The sequence below is a fragment of the Rhinolophus ferrumequinum genome, chromosome 3 (genome assembly GCF_004115265.2).
Source record: "Rhinolophus ferrumequinum isolate MPI-CBG mRhiFer1 chromosome 3, mRhiFer1_v1.p, whole genome shotgun sequence".
Classification (NCBI taxonomy): Eukaryota; Metazoa; Chordata; class Mammalia; order Chiroptera; family Rhinolophidae; genus Rhinolophus; species Rhinolophus ferrumequinum.
Window position 1 is genome coordinate 8,638,475 of NC_046286.1, and position 21,123 is coordinate 8,659,597.

The 21,123-nt window shown below is 39.0% G+C and overlaps 1 protein-coding gene across 1 annotated transcript in view; it reads left to right on the forward strand.

Annotated features, from left to right (window-relative positions):
- DNAH8 (dynein axonemal heavy chain 8) overlaps positions 1-21,123 on the forward strand; it is a 335,302-nt gene that overhangs the window by 60,584 nt on the left and 253,595 nt on the right. Inside the window, 6 exon segments of the mRNA XM_033102419.1 lie at positions 3,717-3,797; positions 4,213-4,329; positions 5,148-5,267; positions 17,394-17,529; positions 18,878-18,993; positions 20,862-20,968. Coding sequence (XP_032958310.1) covers positions 3,717-3,797; positions 4,213-4,329; positions 5,148-5,267; positions 17,394-17,529; positions 18,878-18,993; positions 20,862-20,968 — 677 coding nt within the window.

The window sequence follows — 21,123 nt, forward strand, 5'->3', positions numbered from 1 at the left end:
CAGTTTAAGGGGCCTCTGGGACAATATCTACTAACATTTGCATCATAGTGGTTCCAGTAAAAGAGAGAGCAAAGAATTGAAAACCTATTTGAAGAAATAATGACAGAAAACTTTCCTAACCTGGCAAAGGACAAGCCCAGGAAGTGAAGAGAGTCCCAAACAAGATGAACCCAAAGAGGCCCACACCAAGACACATCATAATTAAATGCTAAAGGTTAAAGGCAATCCTAAAAGCAGCAAGAGAAATGCAGTTAGTTACCTACAAGGAGCTCACTTCAAAACTGTCAGCTGATTTCTCAACAGAAACTTTGCAGGCCAGAACAGAGTGGCAGGAAATACTCAATGTGATGAAAAGTAACGACTATGACCAAGATTATTCTACCCAGCAAAGCTATCATTTAAAATCAAAGGATAGATAAAGAGCTTCCTAGACAAGAAAAAGCTGAAGGAGTCCTCACCACCAAAGCAGTATTACAAGAAATGTTAGAGGGACTTCTTTAAGACTATACAAAAAAGATAAAAATATGAATAATAAAATGGCAATAACTATGTATCTATCAATAATTATTTTAAATGTAAATGTATTAAGTGCCCAATGAAATGACGTAGGGTGGCTCCATTGATAAGAAAACAAGACCCTTACATTTGCTGCCTACAAGCAACTCACTGAGATCGAAAGACACACAGACTGAAAGTAAAGGGATAGGAAAAGATATTTCATGAAAATGGAAACAGAAAAGAAAAATCTGGAGTAGCAATATTTACAACCAGACAAAATAAACTTTAAAACAAAGACGATAACAAGAGACAGAGAAGGACCCATAATTTCACTTCTGAGTATTTATCCGAAGAAACCCAAAATGTTACTTTGAGGGATGTGTGCATCCATATGTTCATTGCAGCACTGTTTACAATGGCCAAGATGTGGAGGCAGCCCCGGTGTCTGTAGATGGAAGAATAGATAAAGAGGAGGTGGTACATGTATACAATGGAATATTGCTTGGCCATGGAAGGGAATGGGTTCTTGCTATCCTCAGTGGCATGGATGGACCTGGTGGGTATTGTGCTGAATGGAGTATGTCAGACAGAGAAGGACAGATACAATGTGATTTTGCTTATAGTGGAATCTAAAGAACAAAATGAACAAACAAAACAGAAACAAACTCATAGAGAATATTTATGATGGTTGCCAGGGGAGAGGGGAGTTGGGGTGGTGTTATAGTTGAACCTTGGTTGCTATTGGCATGTCGGTAGGTGGGGTTGATCTTCAGGCTGCTTGGTGTGGGGTTTGGCCACAACCACAGCTTACGGGCTGCTGTTTGGGTGGCTTAACCCAGCAAGTGGGATTCACCCCAGTGGGTTCTGGTGCCTGTTAGACCGCCCTTTGGGTGTGCTGCTTGTGGAGCTAATTGGGCAGTGCTCTGCTGTGGTCTGAAGCCAGCCTCCAAGTACATTGGTTCTGGGGCCTCTTGGGAGGGGCTCTGGTGCAGGCCCAGGTCTCCCACTGCCTGTGACTGGCCGGGGACTACCTGGTAAGAGCTACAAAGCCATCCGAGGTTATTTGCTGCCTGTGCTATATCTGGAGGCATGTGGGAGAGGCCACACTGCAAACCGAGGATGGCTGCCAGCATTAATAGGCCTAGGGTACCTAGGACACCCAAAGACCTCCAAATACCAGGACACCCAAAGACTTGCTGCCACCTGCCACCTACCTTAAGTTTCAGGCATTGATAAAGTCTTGTGCAGTATGGCAGGGTCTCAGGGAGACACTAGATTGGGAAGAGTTATGGTCACTAGGTTAATGTAAATTCTGATTTGGTGAGAGTGCTGATCTTGAAGCTACTCAGTAAAACTCTCAGAGCGCACTGAGGCCAGTTGCTGCCCGCCTTGGATCTGTTGGACTCTGATAGTTTTCGAAGAAAGAGTACAATGCAGTTGGGGCTGTCTGCTCTCATAGAAAAATGTCTCTAGCATTCCGGGAGTTGGGTGGGGTAGGGTCTTGCTGAGTCAGCAGGGTGCAGCCTCAGAGCTCACCAGGTCAATCAGATTCAGATTTGGCTCAATACAGAAAAGACAGCGCCCATCTACAGGAGGAGGACTCCCCCACAGGGAAAATGCTGTCTCCCAGCACCTGTCCAGAAGCCACACAATCCAGTTTGTCCCCCATACGTCTATGACAGCCCCTGAGTCACCGCCCCTTTGGTGGAGCCCAAGATGAGTGCCTGGGAGTGAGAGAGTCTTTGCACAGGTCCTTTAAGAGGACGCCTGGGTTTCCTGCTGCTTCCTCCACATGGATGGTCAGAGTTCCCCCGTTTTTCCCAGCCAGATGCTATGGGGGCTTGTCTTCCTGGGACCAGTACTTTGGACTGGGGAGGCAGTGTGGGGCTGCATTCTCTTGCTCTTCTTGGGGGAACCTCTGCAGCTGAGATATCCCTCCCACTTCTCAACTACCACACTGGCGTTTGGGGTCAGCCAGTTTCACATCTCCACCCCTCCTACCAGTCTTGACATGGCTTCGTCTTTATATCCTTAGTTATAAAACTTCTGTTCAGCCAGACTTTGGACGGTTCTCCAGGCTGGTTGTTCTATAATTTGGTTGTAATTTTAATTTGTTCACAGAAGGAAGCAGACATGGTGTTTATCTACTCCGCCATCTTGGATCTTCCCCAACACCATTTATTGAAGAGATTATTATTTCCCCATTGTATGTTTTTGGCTCCTTTGTATCATCTTGATCCTTTGTAAATTAATTGTCTATATATGCATGGATTTATTTTTGGCTTCTCTATCCTGCTCCATTGTTGATTCTTGACAAAAGTAAAGTACTAATGTGCAAACAAAAGGAAAGATTGGAGTTGGAAAGCAAAGGTGAAAAGATTATAAGAAATCAGATTTAGACTTCTGGCTAATGTTGATATTGTGGCAACTTTGGCTTCAGCATCAAAAGCCCTATGTTTTTGTAATGGCTAGTTCTGGCTTTGGAGAATTGAGTGTCAAAGTGCTGTTATAAATTGAGATTAATGTCACTTGCATTGCATCTTACAGGATTTACTTAGTATTGAATGATATTATGAAAGTCAGAATCCTTTGCCAAGTGTCAAGTATACATAAAAGTTAAGCTACAAGTAACAGAAAAGAAGGAAAGGAATTAATTAATGCCTTTGAAACTATTAAGTAAACATCAAAACAGTTTAGTATTATTAATTTGGGGAAGGATTAACTTGAATCCACATCTGACACAATGCAATAAATTACAAAATGGTCAAAAATTGATCATTATGGTTCATCTCTAAAAGATATCTAAAAGAAAACAGAAAAGCTTATTAATATTGATTGTGTGTACATTGATTTTGATTCAAGAAAATGAGTGTGGCATCAGTGATAAGTATGCTTTAATATGTCAGAAGACAAGGAACAGAAAGGGGAAAAATGTATGACAGACATCATAAAAAGATAATTATCCAAACTATTTAAAATAGCATAAGTCTAGAAAGATAATTAATAAATATTAAAAGTGTAAAGCTAGAAAACTCCATTGAGCTCAGGTAATTTACAGGTCAGGGAAAAGTGCATTGTTAGTATAAATTTAAATGTGTACCCTCCATCTTGGCAGGACTGTGAGGAAAACAGGTATAATGAAACCTGGGTATGAATCAAAATACGACTGTTGCTTTAAAATAAGTTGCTGTAAAACATGCCATTTTGACTTTTAACAGGGTCTTCTGCAGTATTGTGATGAGTTATATCAGGAAGTGCCTTCTGTGTTTGTCAATCTGATGACCCCTAAAATGAAAAAGGTTGGTAATACTGAAGGTTTATATTGATTTCCTTGTTTAAAATTAGATTATAGTTCTATAGATTATGGATTTTAGAACATCTATTCTTGCCTAGACCCTCTATCTTTCTAGTTCAGCTTTATAGCTCTGTTATTCCTACAGAATGATTCCTTGCCTAAGTTTTGTTGCCTTTGAAAAACAACTAACTCTAAATAATAAACACTCTCTCGGAATCCATGATTGCTTCATGGGTAGCCAAACATGGGTTTTAAAAAAAAAAAAAACAATAAAAAGTCACCTCTGCTAAGTATAATGGAGGGGAAATACAATTACGGATATATAACCTATAATATTTCCAGGTAATAAAATAAAGCCTTTTTTATAAATGCAGATGATCCTGTTAATAATGGAAACTGATATATTTTTCTTTTTCCAGGTGGAATCTGTGTTGAGACAGGGCCTCACAATATTAACATGGTCGTCTTTAACACTGGAAAGCTTTTTTCAAGAAGTTGACTCAGTTTTGGATATGTTCAATCAACTTTTAAAGAAGGTATGATACATAAATTTTTATAAATTACATACATTCTTACTCAGGCTATGAATAATAGTTTGATTATCTATAAAAGGCCTTTAAAGGTGTGACTTTTAACTAAAAGGATATCCATTAAGTTAAAAAAATAATGCTTTACATTTCTTTAAGGGCTTTGGGCCCTTTTCATTTAGAGTGCCTTTTCTTGTCTCTGAGTTACCTTGCCTTTTCTATGTTTAAGTGATGGTTCAATTCCACAGTGTAGTTTAGAAAATAGGGTAATTGTAGACTGTGAGAGAGACACAATGGAGTGGTTATTATATTAATGCATCTCATGTTAATTCAATGAGGCAGTCATCTAACTGGAAACTGTCTATTGATTTCTCACATGTTTGCTATATAGAATGTGCATATCTTTTTAGATATGCTAGACTGTCTTTGGTGACAGCATGGTGTAACAGACAAAATTCAGAGGCTTGGCAGTCGGGTAAACCTAGGTATGGTTTTCTGCCCTTCACTAGCTACGTGTTCCTCCTTAGGTTACTTTATTTCTCTGAGTCTTGGTTTCTTTAGCTGTAAAACTGGGATAGTGATGATTCATGGGTTGGAATTAAGATTAAAGGAGATAACATATATGAGGTGATGGCACACATTGCTGCTCAGTAAAACTTAGTTCCGTGTCAAGCTTTCTTTGCAGAAGTACTCCTAAAATTTCCACCAAATTATGCTTGGCTCTGGATGCAAGTTTCCAGATAGAGCCGTCTAAATTAGTTTATAATTCAAATACGTTCTGGATGAAAGAAGAGTTTTCTTCCACATTTTTTTTTTGTTGTTTGTAGGTCAATGACTTGTGTGAAATTCACATTGATACAGTTCTAAAGGAGATAGCCAAAACTGTATTAATTTCTCTGCCTGAAAGTGGAGCTACCAAAGTAGAAGATATGTTGGCACTCAATGAGGTATGCATTTATGTATTATATTTTAATCGTAGAAATACTGGCTGAGAAACCTAAAAAGTAAATTTACAATCTAAAAGTAGAAATCTGTGTCAGTAGCATTTAGATATCCTAGCTTTTTTGTTGTTGTTGATATCCTCGGCTTCAAAGACTTATAAGGCTTCAGCAGCCCCAGCCAATGGCCACACCGAGACATTATTTTACTCACGTCCTCGGTCTCGTGTTGGAGTTCCTGGGCTTCTATCTGTGGTTCCCTGCTCTTCCTTTGCGCACACTCCCAGGGCAATATCATCTGTCCTCACGTTTTTAACTATGACAAACGTTTTCTTTAAGTCACCCAGAAATCAGGGAGTCATTAGAGACCTTTCCTCACTCCCATTTCCTGAATCCAGTCAGCCTTAAGGCTTCTGCCAGGTTTTGCTTCTTACTCAGGTTTTGCTTGAATTACCTCTTCTTTTTGGTACCTACTCCATTCTTAGGTCAGGCCCTTTTGGCTCTGTTTGAGTTTAGTAATCCATCTTGTGATGTAACTGGTCTCTGTGCTCCATATTTAGCCCTGTCACATCCATCCTCTTCATTGTCACCAAATCTGCTTGTGAAACTCCCCAGCTTAAGTCGTTCAATGTCCAGTCCCCCCTGGCGTAAAACCTAGTCGCCTCAACATCACATTTTATTGGAATTATCTGAATACCTATTTGTCCTTCATTGGCTCGAAAGTATAAAGACAGGAACCCTGTCTAATCATTTTTGAGGCCTGGTACCTTGATACAATCTCTCTCAAAAGCACTCACGTTATGTCTTGAACTGAACTCTTTCTCTTTCTTGCCTTCCTTACGCTTCAGCTACACTCACGCTGCCGGTTTAGGTCACCTTGCTAGTGTACCTTTCAAGACAACCAAGGGTGGCTCCATCGCAAGGGGCCCAAAGTGGCCTATGAAAAACAGGTGCCTTTGCCCCTCTTTCTGTGTAAATGCAGCTTCTTCCCAGGACACCTCTTCTTGTCTTTAGGAGTTAGGGTACCCAACCAGCTTCTTGCCTTAGGACTACTTAGGCACGGGTCAGCCTCTCCATCTCCAAATTCTAGATGACATGTGTCAAATTTTCTGAGTAGTTCTTTAGAAGTTCCCTATATTTATGTTTACCAAATCTCTACTGGGGATCAATCTTCCCTTCTTGATCAATGTGGGCAATAGGCTGAGGGTTGCCGCCCCTGCTACCTTTTAAGAACTGCCTTCTTTATAATGTGTAGCATCTTAGATGGTTTGTTCTCAGCATTGGGGGACTTGGTTGTATTAATAACAGAGACAACACTAAATGCTCCATTTTAACATCCTGTTTTTGGAGCAAATTTAAAATGATTGTATCTTCTTGGCTATTTTTATCTTTTGCCATTTTTAAGCTTTTTATCTTTGAAGTCTGTTCTGTTTGATATGAATATAGTTGCACCAGCTTTTTCAGATTATTATTTTCCGGATATCCTTTTTCTATTCTGTTATTCTCAACTTTTCTGGGTTTTCCTATTTTAGGCTTTGTCTTGTAAATAATATTTAGCTGGATTTTGTTTTTCATTTTCTCTGAAAAGTCTCTGTATTTTTTAAAAAACTGGTAATTTAGTTTATTTACATTTATTTTGGCTATCAATATGTTTGGATATTCTCTACTCTCTTTGTGTTTTCTGTTTACCCGAATTTACTTATGTATTTCTAGAAGTTATTTTTTATTCTTTTACAAATATGTCTGGTCTTTTTACATAGTCTTTTTCCTTTCTCATATTTGTTATTCTATTTTGTATTTAGACATTTAAAATATATTTCATGACAATTCCATTATCTGAAGAAATTGGAGGGTTTGATTCTGCTCTTTGCTCTTTCCACCAACTCTTGCTCAGGGTGGCTTGTTTGTGTTTTTAATATTATGGATTGTGAGCTAATGAACCCATGTCCAAATGTAATGAACATGGGGTTAGAACCTGTCCCTTTTTATTTGCTCCTGTGTGGTGCCTAGGAGGTTTACCAACTTGGAGCAACTTTATATTAGTTTTCCAGAGCATAGAATTGCTAAAACGACAAGGTAGTGTAAGCTCAAGTCCTAAATCTATGTAAGGGTAAACTAGTAGTTATAACTTCCCGAGGGACAATTTGTCCTTCCTCCCCAGAGCCTCAGCCAAAATAGCTTACTTCCCATTGGTTTACCCTTTCCTCCAGAGCATAGCCATTGATTTGCCTGATGTTATGTGGGGCAAAGGGATGGATGGGTCTCAGTACCAGCCTCCTACACTTGTGAGGGATCTAAGGCCTTATTTGGTGTTTGGTTAGCGAAAAAGAGGTCCCCACAGAAGCTGTGGTTTCAGCTTACTTTTTGTTTTAGGCCCACATTTTTAAAAAATTTTTATTGACATATATTGTATATACAGCAAAATGTGCAAATCACAAATGCACCATTCAGTGAATGTTTGCATATGACACATCATTATAACCATCAATATATAGAATGTTTCCTTCACCACAAATGAGTCCCGCGTGCTCTATTCCAGGCAATAAACACCCCCAGGAGTAATCACCATTTTGGATTCCATCACTGTATATTAATTTTGCCTGTTTTTGAACTTCATATACATGGAATCATGCAGCATATATTCTTAATGTCTGGATTGTTCATTGTTATGTGTGTGATTCATCTATGTAGTTGTGTGAAACAATAGTTCTTTCATTCTCATTGCTAAATAGTATTCCATTGTATGAATTTATTATTATTTATTTATCCATTGTACTGTTGAGGGTGTTTGGATGGTTTAAGGCTTTTGATTGTACACTGAGAATTCTTGCACGTTTTTTTGGTGGACTTAAGGACTTATTTTGGTGGGTATATATCCAGAAGTGGAATGGCTGGGTCATTGGTTAATGAATATATTTAGCTTTCATATTTAGCTTTTGTAGAAACTGTCTTTTTAGAGTTGGACTGTGTGAATTAGGAGCCAAACAGGTTCGTTCACACGTTGCATTTGATTAATATGTCCCTTAAGTTTCTTTTCATTGACCCACCTTTTTTTCTTGCAACTTTCTGGTGTGGTAAAATATACATAAAATTTACCATTTTAATCATTTCTAAGCATACAATTCAGTGGGAAAGTACATTTACGTTATGTAACCATCACCATTATCGATTTCCAGAACTTTTTCATCATCCCAAACGGAAACTCTGCACCCATTAAACAATGACTCCCCAGTCTCTCCTTTCCCCACCCCTGGTAATACCTGTATTCTACTTTATGTCTCTGTGAAGTGGCCTGCTCTGTGTACCTCACTTAAGTTTCCTTTTGTGTCTGGCTTATTTCACCTAGCATAATGTTTTCAAGGTTCTTCTATATTGTGGCACCATCAGAACTTCATTCCTTTTTATGACTGAGTAATGTTCTATAGTATGGATAGACCAAATTTTGTTTATCCATTCATCTGTTGATGGACATCTGGGTTGTTACCACCTTTTAGCTATCGTGAGTAATGCAGCTATAATCATTGGTGTATAATTATCTGTTTGACTCTCTACTTTCAGTTCTTTTGAGTATATACCTAGAAGTGAAATTGCTGGGCCATATGGTAGTTTTATGTTAAACTTTTTGAGGAACTGCCAAACATTTTTCCATAGAGGCTTCACCGTTTTATATTCCCACTGACAATGCAAGAGTGTTCCAATTTCTCCACATGCTTGCCAACACTCGTTATTTTCCATTAAATTGTTTTTTTTCTTTTCATAAAAGCCATCCTAATGGGTGTGAAGTGCTGTCTCAATGTGGTTTTGATTTGCATTTTCTGAATGTTGAGTGTCTTCTCATGTGCTTATTGGCCATTTGTATATTTTCTTTGGAGAAAAGTATTCCAAGTTCTTTGTCATCTTTTTTTTTTTTAATACTTTTTGTTTTATTTCATTTGTCCTGTAGAATTTCCCATATTTTAGATTTTGGTGATTGCATCCTAGTAGTGTGATTTAAAATAGAGGCGGGTAGAGGGGTGGGAAAGAAGGTGAAGAGATTAGAAAGTACAGATTGGTAATCACAAAGTAGTCACAGGGATGTGAAATACAGTATGGGGAATGTAATCAAAATGTTGTATAGATTATGTAGGGTGCCAGATGGGTGCTGGACTTATCAGGGGGATCACTTTATAGATTGTACAGATGCCTGACCACTGCGCTATACACCTGAAGCTGATGTAGAATAATATAGAATGCAACTATCATTAAATATATGTATATGGTCACAGGATATAAATTATAGCACAGGAAATATAGTCAGTGGTATAGTAACAACTATACGAGGTCGGACAACTAAGTTCGTAAACTCATCCTGGAAAAAGTGCTACACACCTCATTGCTGAATATCACTATGGTCACCTTTGAAATACTCCCCTTGGGAAGCTATGCACCGATGCCAGCACCTAGTCCACCCTTCAAAGCAATTTTGGAGCTTTTTTTTCTGAAATGGCCATCAGAGCTGTCGTTGTATCATCCTTAATGTCCTGAATGTCATCAAAATGTCTTCCTTTCAATATTTCCTTTATCTTCCGGTAAAGAAGGAAGTCATTGGGGGCCAGATCAGGTGAATAGGGAGGGTGTTGCAATACAGTTATTTGTTTACTGGCTATAAACTCCCTCACAGACAGTGCTGTGTGAGCTGGTGCATTGTCGTGATGCAAGAGTCATGAATGTTGGTGAAAAGTTCAGGTCGTCTAACTTTTTCACGCAGCCTTTTCAGCACTTCCACATAGTAAACCTGGTTAACTGTTTGTTCAGTTGGTACAAATTCACAATGAATAATCCTTCTGATATCAAAAAAGGTTAGCAACATCATTGCAACAAGTTACTGAACTTAATTGTCTGACCTTGTATACAATGTCAGAGGGATAGTAGACTGGGAGGGGGTTTGTCATTTTGTGAGGGATATAAATGTCTAATCATTATGTTGTTTTGTACACCTCTAACTAATAAAAAATTTTTAAAAAAACCCAAACACATTCCTCTATCCATTGAATTACTTGTAAATTAATTAGATCTGAAAGCTTATTCAGTTCAAGTTCAATTTCTTTTTCTTTTTCTGACAGAATAGTTCACAGGTGACAGTATGTTTTTCCTATTGCGTCACATCAGGAGGCACATAATGTCACATAGTTTCCCTTTTAGAGATATTAATACTGATCAGTGGGCTCAAGTGTAGTCAGCTTTATCCATCGTTGTAAAGTTTCCCACCAACTTTTCATCTAAATGTTTACTGAAGGTTTTGGCAGTCTTTGATTACTGTTACCTAGAGCTGTTATTTTATTGAAGGATGCAAAATGTTGATTTTTAAAAATTTTAGCATTTATGGATAAAATATTTTTATAAAGAAGAAATTTCCCTCATTAACTGGTTGGTTACTCTGAAATAGCATTTGTACACAAAAGTCAAGTGCAATGCTCCAACTTCCGTTTTACACAACAGTTGTTAGAATGAGTAGGAGGAGGGAAGTTCCTATGCCAAAAGAAATGAGTTGGCTCACTAGCAACTTCTAAAATAACCGTTGAGTTTTCAAGTGTTCAAATATTGTGAATTTATGAATTATTATATATTTGAGGGACTCAGTTCATTACAGTCACTGCTTTCTTTTTGATGTTTACATTTTCCCCATCTTTGTCCAGTGGCATTCTTAAGGCCGGCTTCTGTGTTTTTGATAAGAATCCATCCGTCTTTGAAAGCTTCCTTGCTTTTTGGAAGTGTATAATATCTTAAGCTCATCTTGTACATTTCCTGCCCCAGATCTGGGACCATCCAGATCTGATCTCCAGTGAGCCCATTCCTTTCACTGGTAGCAGTGGCAAATTGTATTTGGAGATCACAACTGGGTGTTAGGAAAGGCACCGATTTTTAACTTTTAGCTATTTCTTATTGTATCATTTCTGCAGCTCTAATTAATATACTTGGGGTACTATTTTTTGAGTTGGAAAATTTATAAATTATTTTCTTTTTACTTTAAGAAGTGAGCATTTAACTCTTTGACCCTATCCTCTATCATTCTTCCCTTATCTTCTCAAAATAGTTATAAAATAGTTATAAAATTATTTTTAGTTAAATATTAACTGTAAATAACAAGACATTATTATGCCTATGTAAATATTAGCCAATGCAGAACCATTGTATATGTATAATATGTCTTTTCTTATACAACTTTTTATTTTTCCTGGGGTTTCTAATTGCCTTTCTTTTCACATTTTCTTTCAAATACACTGTTACATCAGAGTGTCACCCCCTCCCAATCCTATCCCTTCAAGAGACCTCCCTTCAGAGCTCTCTGAATCCCTCTTTCATCCTGGGTCAATTATGTTCCAGGTCAGCTGCAAAATTGTTGATTTGGGACTCTCTCTGCTCTGTTTCCTGGATTCCATGTTATTCTAGGACAGAGAGCCCTTGGAATGCTGTATTGGTCTTTTCTCAGCAATTGAAAATTTCCAAAGAAGCCTCCTGTTTCCTGCCCTGGGGCAAGGGGTAATTTCCTGCCTGTGGTTTTCTTCTTTGCTCATCCTGGAATCTGAGTATATGCACTCCATACCAGATCTTACTTGTAAACACACAGGGCATAAAGGAGTAGGGGAATTTCTATGTCCACTTCCTTCCCTTTGTCTCATTTACAATGAAAATCATCTTCTGTTGGTATGTACCTAAAACTGTTCTGACACTGTCAACTGCTCAACGGGGGAAATTTATATACTGCCAGAGAAAATTTACTTTGAACACACAAAGAACTTTCATATGCATAGAAAGAGAAACAGATCACACAAATGAGGGAAATGGATACATTAAGGGCACTCAAGTATAAATGTGGTTACATTGATGTCACACAGAAGAAGCTGTTATTAGATAAATTGTAAGTCTCAAAACTGTAAGTCAAGATACAGGAGGTGGAAGTGTGAAGTGTGCCTTTGCCAGTCGATATGCGCCAGTCACGTGTAGGATCTAAGAGCCACTGATAGTGGGCTGTCTTCCCACAAACCTATCATCAGGTGGGCTACTGTGGTGAAGGCAGAATAGGATTTGTAATGACAGGGAAAGTCCGGGCAGAAATCCGTTTTGGAAACATGCCATGTTAATGTTAGTTTGGGGGGACCAGTTTAGTTTGGGCCACCCAGTGGTTTCAGACCATGTTTGGGAACCTGAACTGTTTGCCATTAGGGAAGTGTTTCTTGACTTGGAGCCTCTAACCGTGGTTTTAGGACAGATTAAGTTAATTAGTAAAAAGCTGTTGTCCACCAACTTCAAATTGGATCTTCTGCTGTGTGATGCTGGGGCTGGGACTCTGCAAGTTATCTTCATTCTTGGCGAGCTGGGTCCCTTTTAGGCTTCGCCAGTAGTGATGCCAGAAGGAGGGTGAAGGACAGGGTTGATCTTTCCTGCTTTGCCTCCTGTCCTGACACTGTCACACGGGCAACATCTCTTTACCTTGGCAGTGGCAGTGAGTCCCAGGCCGCAGCTTTTTCTCCGCTTTTCCAGAACCAGCTCACAGATGTACCAGCCCCACGAGGTTGCTCTCTGAGCTCCTGGGGCAGCCAGTGCCAGCCAGGGAGCTCCCTCACTTCCCAGCTCCAGGTTCTAATAACTCCATTCTCCTCTCTTTGTTTCCACAGGCCCCAGGGGTGGTAGCTGCCTTTTGCGGTTACTATCTCTGACCTGTGTCCCCTTTTGTCCTGTGGTCTTTTAACAGTTGTTTAGCCAATTCTATATTAAATTCTCTCATTGTGTTGGTTAAATTAGTTGGTGTGGCATGTGTTTTCCTGACTGGACCCTGACTGACATATGTGTGTCTCAATAGATATACAAATGGAATAGACAGTCAGGAAAATAGTTAAGACCCAAGTATGATAGGAGAAACTTGGTCAATATATTAAAGGTATTAAAAATTATATCAACAAAATCAACATGGCTCCATAGAGACAGAAAGTAGGTTAATGTTTGCCAGGGCTATGGAGATGGGGAAATGGGGAGTGACTACTAATGGGAATGGGGATTCTTTGGGGGATGATGAGAATGTTCTGGAATCAGATAGCAGTGATGATTGCACAAGTCTGTGAATAGACTACAATTCAGTGACTTGTACACTTTATAAGGGTACATTTTGTGGTCTATGAAATATATCTCGATTTTAAAAAATAGAAAAAAACTTCCAGAAAATGAGTCTTCCAGGATGTCCCTGACTGCCCCTCAGTATTTCAGTCTGTTCTTCACTGCATTGTAATCTTCAAGGACTCGTCTTCCCAAGAAGAGATAGGATCCTTACCAGGAAAGAATGCTTTACCGCCTGTGGCCTCAACTGGTAGTGACATGGTATAGAAGCAGTTTTTGCAGTGACATTTTGCCACTTGTTGAACAGAAGAAGATGGCTGGACCACTGAGTTGCCAATTGACACAGGAAACTTCTCTGCGGGGGTGTTGTGTACATCGAAGCTATTTATCCCTGGCATTTATGGCAACCCAGTGAGTTGTCAGGATTTTTTAGGATGATCCGATTCAGCAAGGGTCAAATATAAGTTTTTTTGCAGGTATTCTTTGGTTGGGGATATTGTATATGCGACAGTATCAGTGAAGATCCCAGCAGGTGACACACCTCAGGAGCCCCACAGGTAGAAGTCATCACCACTGCTGGGGTTGAAGAGTCCAGGGGAGGAAATAGTGTTTTCAGAGCCCTGTAAAAGCTGGAGCCAAGTGGAAGGGCTCATCCTGTAAGAGCTGAATTTGTGAACAGACAGCTTGTAGCAGAGATGCAGCCTCCAAGCAAGGAGGAAGTGGGAAAGAAATATTCCCCCCTCTCTCTCCTCCAGCTCTCCTAGCTTCTGATGGTGCTTCCCATTGGGTCAAACTCAAATGGAAATCTTAGAATAAGGGAGACCCAGGAGCCAGCTACCATCTGCACAGAGCAGGGCATGGAAGAACTGAGAATGGGGTAGCAAGGGGCAAATGGAGAATAACCAGCACCTGGAGTGTCTGACAAAATGACCTTGACAGACTTCAGGGGTTATTTATGGTTTTCTAAATTAAAGTCGTGTAAATAATTTTCACAGTCAGAGCTCTTGGTACATTGTTGACTGCTTCTGTATCCGTCTTTTCCTTCCATCTGGTTTCATGGAGAAAGTTGCCACTTCTTAGAAATCTAGGTCCCCCAAGTGGTCTATGGATCCTGTGCCTGCTTGACAACCTTGCTTCATCAATCTTGTCCCCTCTCTTCCAAATCTTTACCTTTTTTGTCTTCTCTGGACCCTTCCCACCAGCAGTCTAATATGTTCTCATCTTTTCCTTGCCAACAAGCAAAAACCTTCCCACGTCTTCCATCACTTTTCATTCACAACCAAAGTTCTCCAAATTCTCCCACATGCTGCTTTCACTTTTCCATCTCTCATTTCCCATCTCCATTTTCTTTCCCCAATTCCTGGCTCAAATTATTTCTGGCACTAATTATTATTTCTTAAAAACTTAGTGAGATACAATTCACATACCATACGATTCATCCATTTAAAGTGTACAATTTAGTGGTTTTAGAATATTCACAGAGTTGTGCAACCATCACCACAATTTTAGAACATTTCATCACCCCAAAGAAATCCCACACTCATTAGCAGTCGTTCCCCAGTTCCTCTCAACCCTCCCAGCCCTACACAGCCTTTAATCTATTTTCTGTCTCTGCAGATTTGCCTATCCTGTACATGTCATACGAATGGAATAATACCAATTGTGGTATTTTCTGACTGGCTTTGTCACTTAACCCTGTATTTTCAAAGTTTTCACATTGTGTATCAGTGCTTCATTTCTTTTTATTGCTGAATAATAATGCAGTGTATGGATATGCCCCATTTTAGTTCTTCATCAGTTGATGGGCATACGGGTTGTTTCCACTTTTTGGCCATTATAACTAATGCTGCTGTGAACATAAATGTACAGGTTTTGTGAGGACATGTTTTTATTCCTCATGGATATATACCTAGGAGTGGAATTGCTAGGTTAACTCCACATTTAACCTTTTGAAGAGCTGTTGGACTGTTTTCCAAAGCAGCTGCATTATTTTACATTCCCGCCAGCCGTGTACGAGGGATCCAATTTCTCCACATCTTTGTCAACACTTATTATTTGTCTTTTTTGTTGCAGCCATCCTGGTGGGTGTGAAGTGGTATCTCACTGAGGTTTTAATTTGCATTTCCCCCATGGCTAGTGATGTTGAACATTTTTTCATGTGCTTATTAACCTTTTGTATACCTTTCTTCAGAAATGTCTATTAAGATCCTTTTCTCATTTTAAAGTTGTGTTATTAGTCCTTGTTTTGAGTTGTAGTTGTTTATATGTTGTAGATACTAGTCTCTTATCAGCTATGTGATTTGCAATTTTTTTCATGCATTCTGTGGGTTGTCTTTTCACTTTCATAATGATGTCTTTTGAAGACCAAAAGTTTTTCATTTTCACGATGTCCAATTTATCTTCTTTTTCTTTCGTTGCTGTTTTTGGTGTCATAGCTAGGAAAACTTTGCCTAATCTAAGATTATGAGGATGTATGCCTATGTTTTTTTAAAGAGTTTAATAGTTTTAGCTCTTACACTTAGGTCTATGATTTATTTTGAGTTAGTTTATGTGTATGATGTAAGGAAAAGATTCAGTTTCATTCTTTTGCAAGTAGATATTCAGTTGTCGAATCCCATTAACTATTTTTATATAGTATTGGAAACATACAGAAGAATTGATGTGATATCCTCTCATTTATTCTTGTGGGCATATTCTTTTTAAAATATTATGTTAGTTTTGTGAGGTTTTTGGAAATACCAAGGGAGTGCCAAGATAAACATGTGTGTTCAGTCTGTCATAGTTAATGTCTGGTTTTTTTTCTTAAGGGATTTCAAAGCAAGCAGGGTTGATGTGGAGTGTTTACAACATGTGTTCAATCTGCCAGGATCCCCTGGAAGTGTCCACTTTCTTAACACTCATTTTTCCTGCTAGACTGAAGTGCCTCTCAGCCACCATTATCATTGCAATGTTTAACACTGTGTTGAGTAAATTAGAAATGAATGATGGAGAAAAGTCAGAAGAGGTGGTGGGAGTGAGGAAGATCAGAGAATGTCTTCCAATGGGAGGAGGAACACCATTTTCCCTGAGACTGGAACAAGAGGTGGATGTGTTCAGATACAGATGAGGTGGTATAAATGGGAATGACAAATTTAGAAGTACCTCTCCCTCAATCCAGTCGCTAGGAAAGGAACACATGAGGGCAGTACCTGGGGCATATAGGACCTCCCAAGGCTTGCCTGGAGAGAGGTTTGCTACACAGGCTTGGGTTCCTTCGCAGAAGTGGTTTGGAAGTCCCAAGCTGGCTGCTCCCATTTACTTTTCTCTTTCCTAAAATGTATGGATGTTGTGAACATGTCAAAAGACCTATTCAATTCTATAAGCCTGTTTTCTTTTCTGAATTTAACTAGTTCTCAACTTCTTTGTGAAGTTTTCGCTGACTACTAAAAAAGTTCAGAAAAGCAAAGAACAGTCTCTTAGAGTCAGTCAAAGCTGGTTTCAAACCTCTATCTTTACCACCCACTGTGTGACCGTGGACAAATTTCTTATTCTTTCTGAGCCTCAGCCATCTGTGAAATGGGCACAATAACATTATCTGTCCCAAGAGGTTGTCATTTAACTAAATGAGTTAATACACATGAAGCTCTTAAATTGATGCCTGGCACAATTGATGCTCACTTAAGAAACCTCATCTCATTTGCATCTCAAAGCAGCACTCTATCCTTTTTAAAACCACTTCTCAGTTTCAACTTCTGACATCATCATCCCTCTGCTCCTTCAGCCTTCTTTCTTTTGATCATATAAATGTGAATGTAGATGTCCATGTCTGGTTGAGTCTGATGAAGGTCAAAGACTGAATTTTTCTCCTTTCTCCTCTTTGCATATGCCTTAGCAGCTGTGCCTTTAGCCATTGACAGTTTGGGATCTGAAAGATTATGCTATTGGCAATGACCTCTAGTTATTTTCAAGTGGTGTTAATTAGTTTTATAAATTAAAGTCATCTTAATCATTTTCACAGTATTTTTTAAGTATCTGGAAATTAATAGTCATTTCTTTACTTAATAGACATACACAAAAGAATGGGCGGATGTTTTAAACCACAAAAGTAAGCATGTGGAAGAAGCTGTCAAAGAACTCATATCAATATTTGAGACTATTTATGAAGTTAAGTACAGTGGGAAAGCAGCAAAACATATACCAGGTAATTTCACTAGCTATAATGTTTGTATCAGAAGAGTTACAGGTGTGTTCTCAAGTAGGCACCTTCTGCTTAACAGGTACCAAAATTCCAGACTCCCAGAAAGAAAGCATAAAGCACATCATTTGCATAAACTGTTTAGGCACACTGAGTCCTTTTTATCAGTTAGAGAATGGTGGGAACCCTTCTGAAATCCAAGTTCCCAGATGCCAACAAAGGATCAACCTCTCCATGGATGGGACTCTGTGGTCTGCTATGTTCTCTCTCTCTGTCTCTCTCTGTCTCTTTGCACAGCATTCTAAAATGTCTGGAGACATTTTCAGCTGTCACACGGCATGAGGAGGTGTTACTGTCATCTCCTAGACAGATAACAGGGATGCTGCTGAATATCCTAAATGCTCAGGACAGCCACCAAAACCAAGAATGTCAGTGGGGCCGAGGATGAGACACTCTGAGCTTAAAGAAGCATCCATAGTATGTCTTCTTTCCTTAGAGTTTTTCCATTTAGTTAGTTTTCGTCAGAAGGGTCAAAAACACAAAAATATCAGCTCATTAAGTTAGAAAACTCAAAGTAAACATATTTTAGAAAGATGATATGTAAATGTATCCTAATTCTAGATACTAAGAGAGTATAAAGAGTATGTTTCTTAGTAGAATGACAATCTATTGAGATGGGTGATTTAAGTTGAATTCAAGAATGACCGGGTGGTGAACACACAGTGCAATATACAGATGATGTATTATAGAAATGTACACTCGAAATGTATACAATTTTACTAATCAATGTCATCCCAATAAATTTTTTAATTAAAGTTTGTTGGGTTGACAATTATTAATAAAGTTACATAGGTTTCAGGTGTACAATTCTGTAGTACGTCATCTATATATCACATTGTGTGTTCACCACCCAAAAAATCTGAAAACATTTATCCATAAAGATGTATGTGCTTCGATGTTCATTGCAGCTTTATTTACGGTGGCCAAGACATGGGAACAACCAGTGCCCTTCATCCCAATAAATTAAATTTAACAAAGAATCATTCTCCAGGAATAAATTGTAAAAATTTAAATTAAAAACTTTTTAAGGAGGGGGTTGGTAGATGAGGGTAAATGGGATCAAATATATGGTGATGGAAGGAGAACTGACTCTGGGTGGTGAACACACAATGTGATATATATATAGATGATGTATTACAGAATTGTACCCTTGAAACCTAACTATTGTCACCCCAATAAACTTCTATTTTAAAAAATATACTTTTTAAGAAGGGGTTTTTTAAGAAGGTTTGGCCATATAGAATAAGCCAAACGTTCAAGATTAAATGTCATATATATATATATTTATCTATAGAACCGAGGAAACATGTTGTTTTTGGAAGTGAAGCAGAAGAGGGTGAAAACCATGATGAAGAGACTAATATTGTGACTGCGGTTGCTGTTAATGACAAAGAAGATGAATTTAAAAAGGTATTTATTGTGAAACAACCTCATTGAATTTCACAGAATTATGACTCATAGGATTATAGATAATCCCAAATGGTGCTTTATTCAGGCAATTCTGCAACCCACCTGTGGGGATTTGTAACTAATTTGGAATTATAACAGAATTCAGAAAATATAGGTTTCAGTTCTGCACTGTAGAATCTGGCAGGATAGCATTCCTTACAGTTTTCCCCGATATCATCAACTTTTAATGTGATCTGTCCACTGCGTTTATATAGTTCTCTCCCGCTGTTGTGATTGACTGTGCTTTATTATATAGTACTTCTGGGATTGTACTGCCAATCTGTTTGACTCAGAGGGGAGACCATTTTTCTGTTATTGTGTTTAATAGAGTTACCATATTGCAAGCCCAGATTTTGATGAACTTGGGGCTCAGAGGTCTGCATTTTTAACTAGCGTCATGGATAGCCTGTGGACTTCCCCCCCCCCGGAGAGACCCTGGGTAGGCAGATTTTCACATTGCGTTCAGATGTGTTCAGAATGAAGGTTGAGAAGGAGGCACAGGGTTTCCTGCTCTTTCTTAGGCCTCACCCTTCTGGTTATGCATCAACCCTGAATGCCACACCCACATTTGTACTAATTCTGGCTTTCTCCTGCTCCTGTCAGTTTTCTTTTAATTCATGATAATCATCTTCTTATCATTCTTTCTCTATTTTACATTCTTTTACACTGTTTCTTTTTTTAACACACACTCTAATACATACAGTTTTGGAAATAAACGGCACAGTTTTGTTCCACTTTCACCTTCTCACTCAAGGATAAGAACACCAATGGATTGGGAAACACTTTTCTGCTGAGTCTAGCCGTAGATTTCTTCTCAGTACCATGTACCAGGCAGCCGTTATCAGTCTGCAGCAGTCAGCTGGAGGGAAGTGTACTCCCAGCTTAGCAGTCCTTCTCTTCCCGTTGCACTGCCTTTGACACTGGCTGGAGTCCTTAGAGCAAGACTGAGCCTCTTGGATTGGGGAAACCACTTGGAGCTGCCTCAGTGCCGTCATCTCCTAAATAGCCTCTGCTTCTCAAGTCCGCATTGCTTTCAGAATGGTCTATCGAACATAAATATTTGATTAGCTCACACCGGTGCTTTAGCCTGATCATCCACCGTCCCTGACCTACTAGTCTCCTTTGCTCACGCCTGATGACCTCCCTTCTGACCCAGCTCACCCTGCCGGTCTCAGAGGGGCAGGGTGCAGAGTGGAAAGGAATAGTATGGGCAGAGACCGGCCCTGGATGTGTGACTCCCTGTGCCAACCAGACGTGGTGCCCCGAGCCCTGCCCATGCTCCATATTTGTCCTGCACTCTCACCAGTAAACTTGCTACTTCTCTGCAGGGGAAGAGGGGCTTGGAGAGAGGGGCAAACCATGGTCCAAAGATGGTGGAAGTTTCATCCCATATAGTTTGGTATTTTACATTTTAAAATACATTTATCTACCAAGCTGAGCATTTTGTGGATGGGACTAAATATCCTCTTATGCCCGCACCCCTAGGCCTTGAAAAGTGCATCCCACTTAATAAGTGCTTCAGTTTTGTTGAGTGAATTAGTGAGTACTGAGCAAACTACTGTTACTTTGAATAAACTGTTTTTGAATTTTGGCTTTTCAGTAGGTCCTTATGGTTTGCTAGGGTGTTTATGAAAGCAAGCTTTTCACATATTGTTTTGAAAAATAAACAAGTAATTTAGGATTGAACTTATTTCTACAATATAAATGAAATTGTGTAGTTCATTATTTTTCATCTTTCACGTGACTCTTCAAATATTGTATTCTTGCTTTGGGGGGAGTGTTAGAGTTTTTATATTTTGGCCCAGTTCTAATACGATTTCTTATTACAGGAATGTAAAGAGGTCTATGCTTTCTTCTCTCATCAATTACTAGACAGTCTTCAAAAAGCTACACGGTTATCTCTGGACACAATGAAAAGAAGAATATTTGTTGCAAGGCAAGTTGAAAATATGCTAAATATATCTGGTGATGCTATCATCACATGCTAATATTATAATAGCACCTCTCTTTATAAATTTGTTAATTTTAAAAAATTATAAAATTTAAAATATAGCATTGAAGAAAAGGCTGTATGAAAACATAGGGTAATAA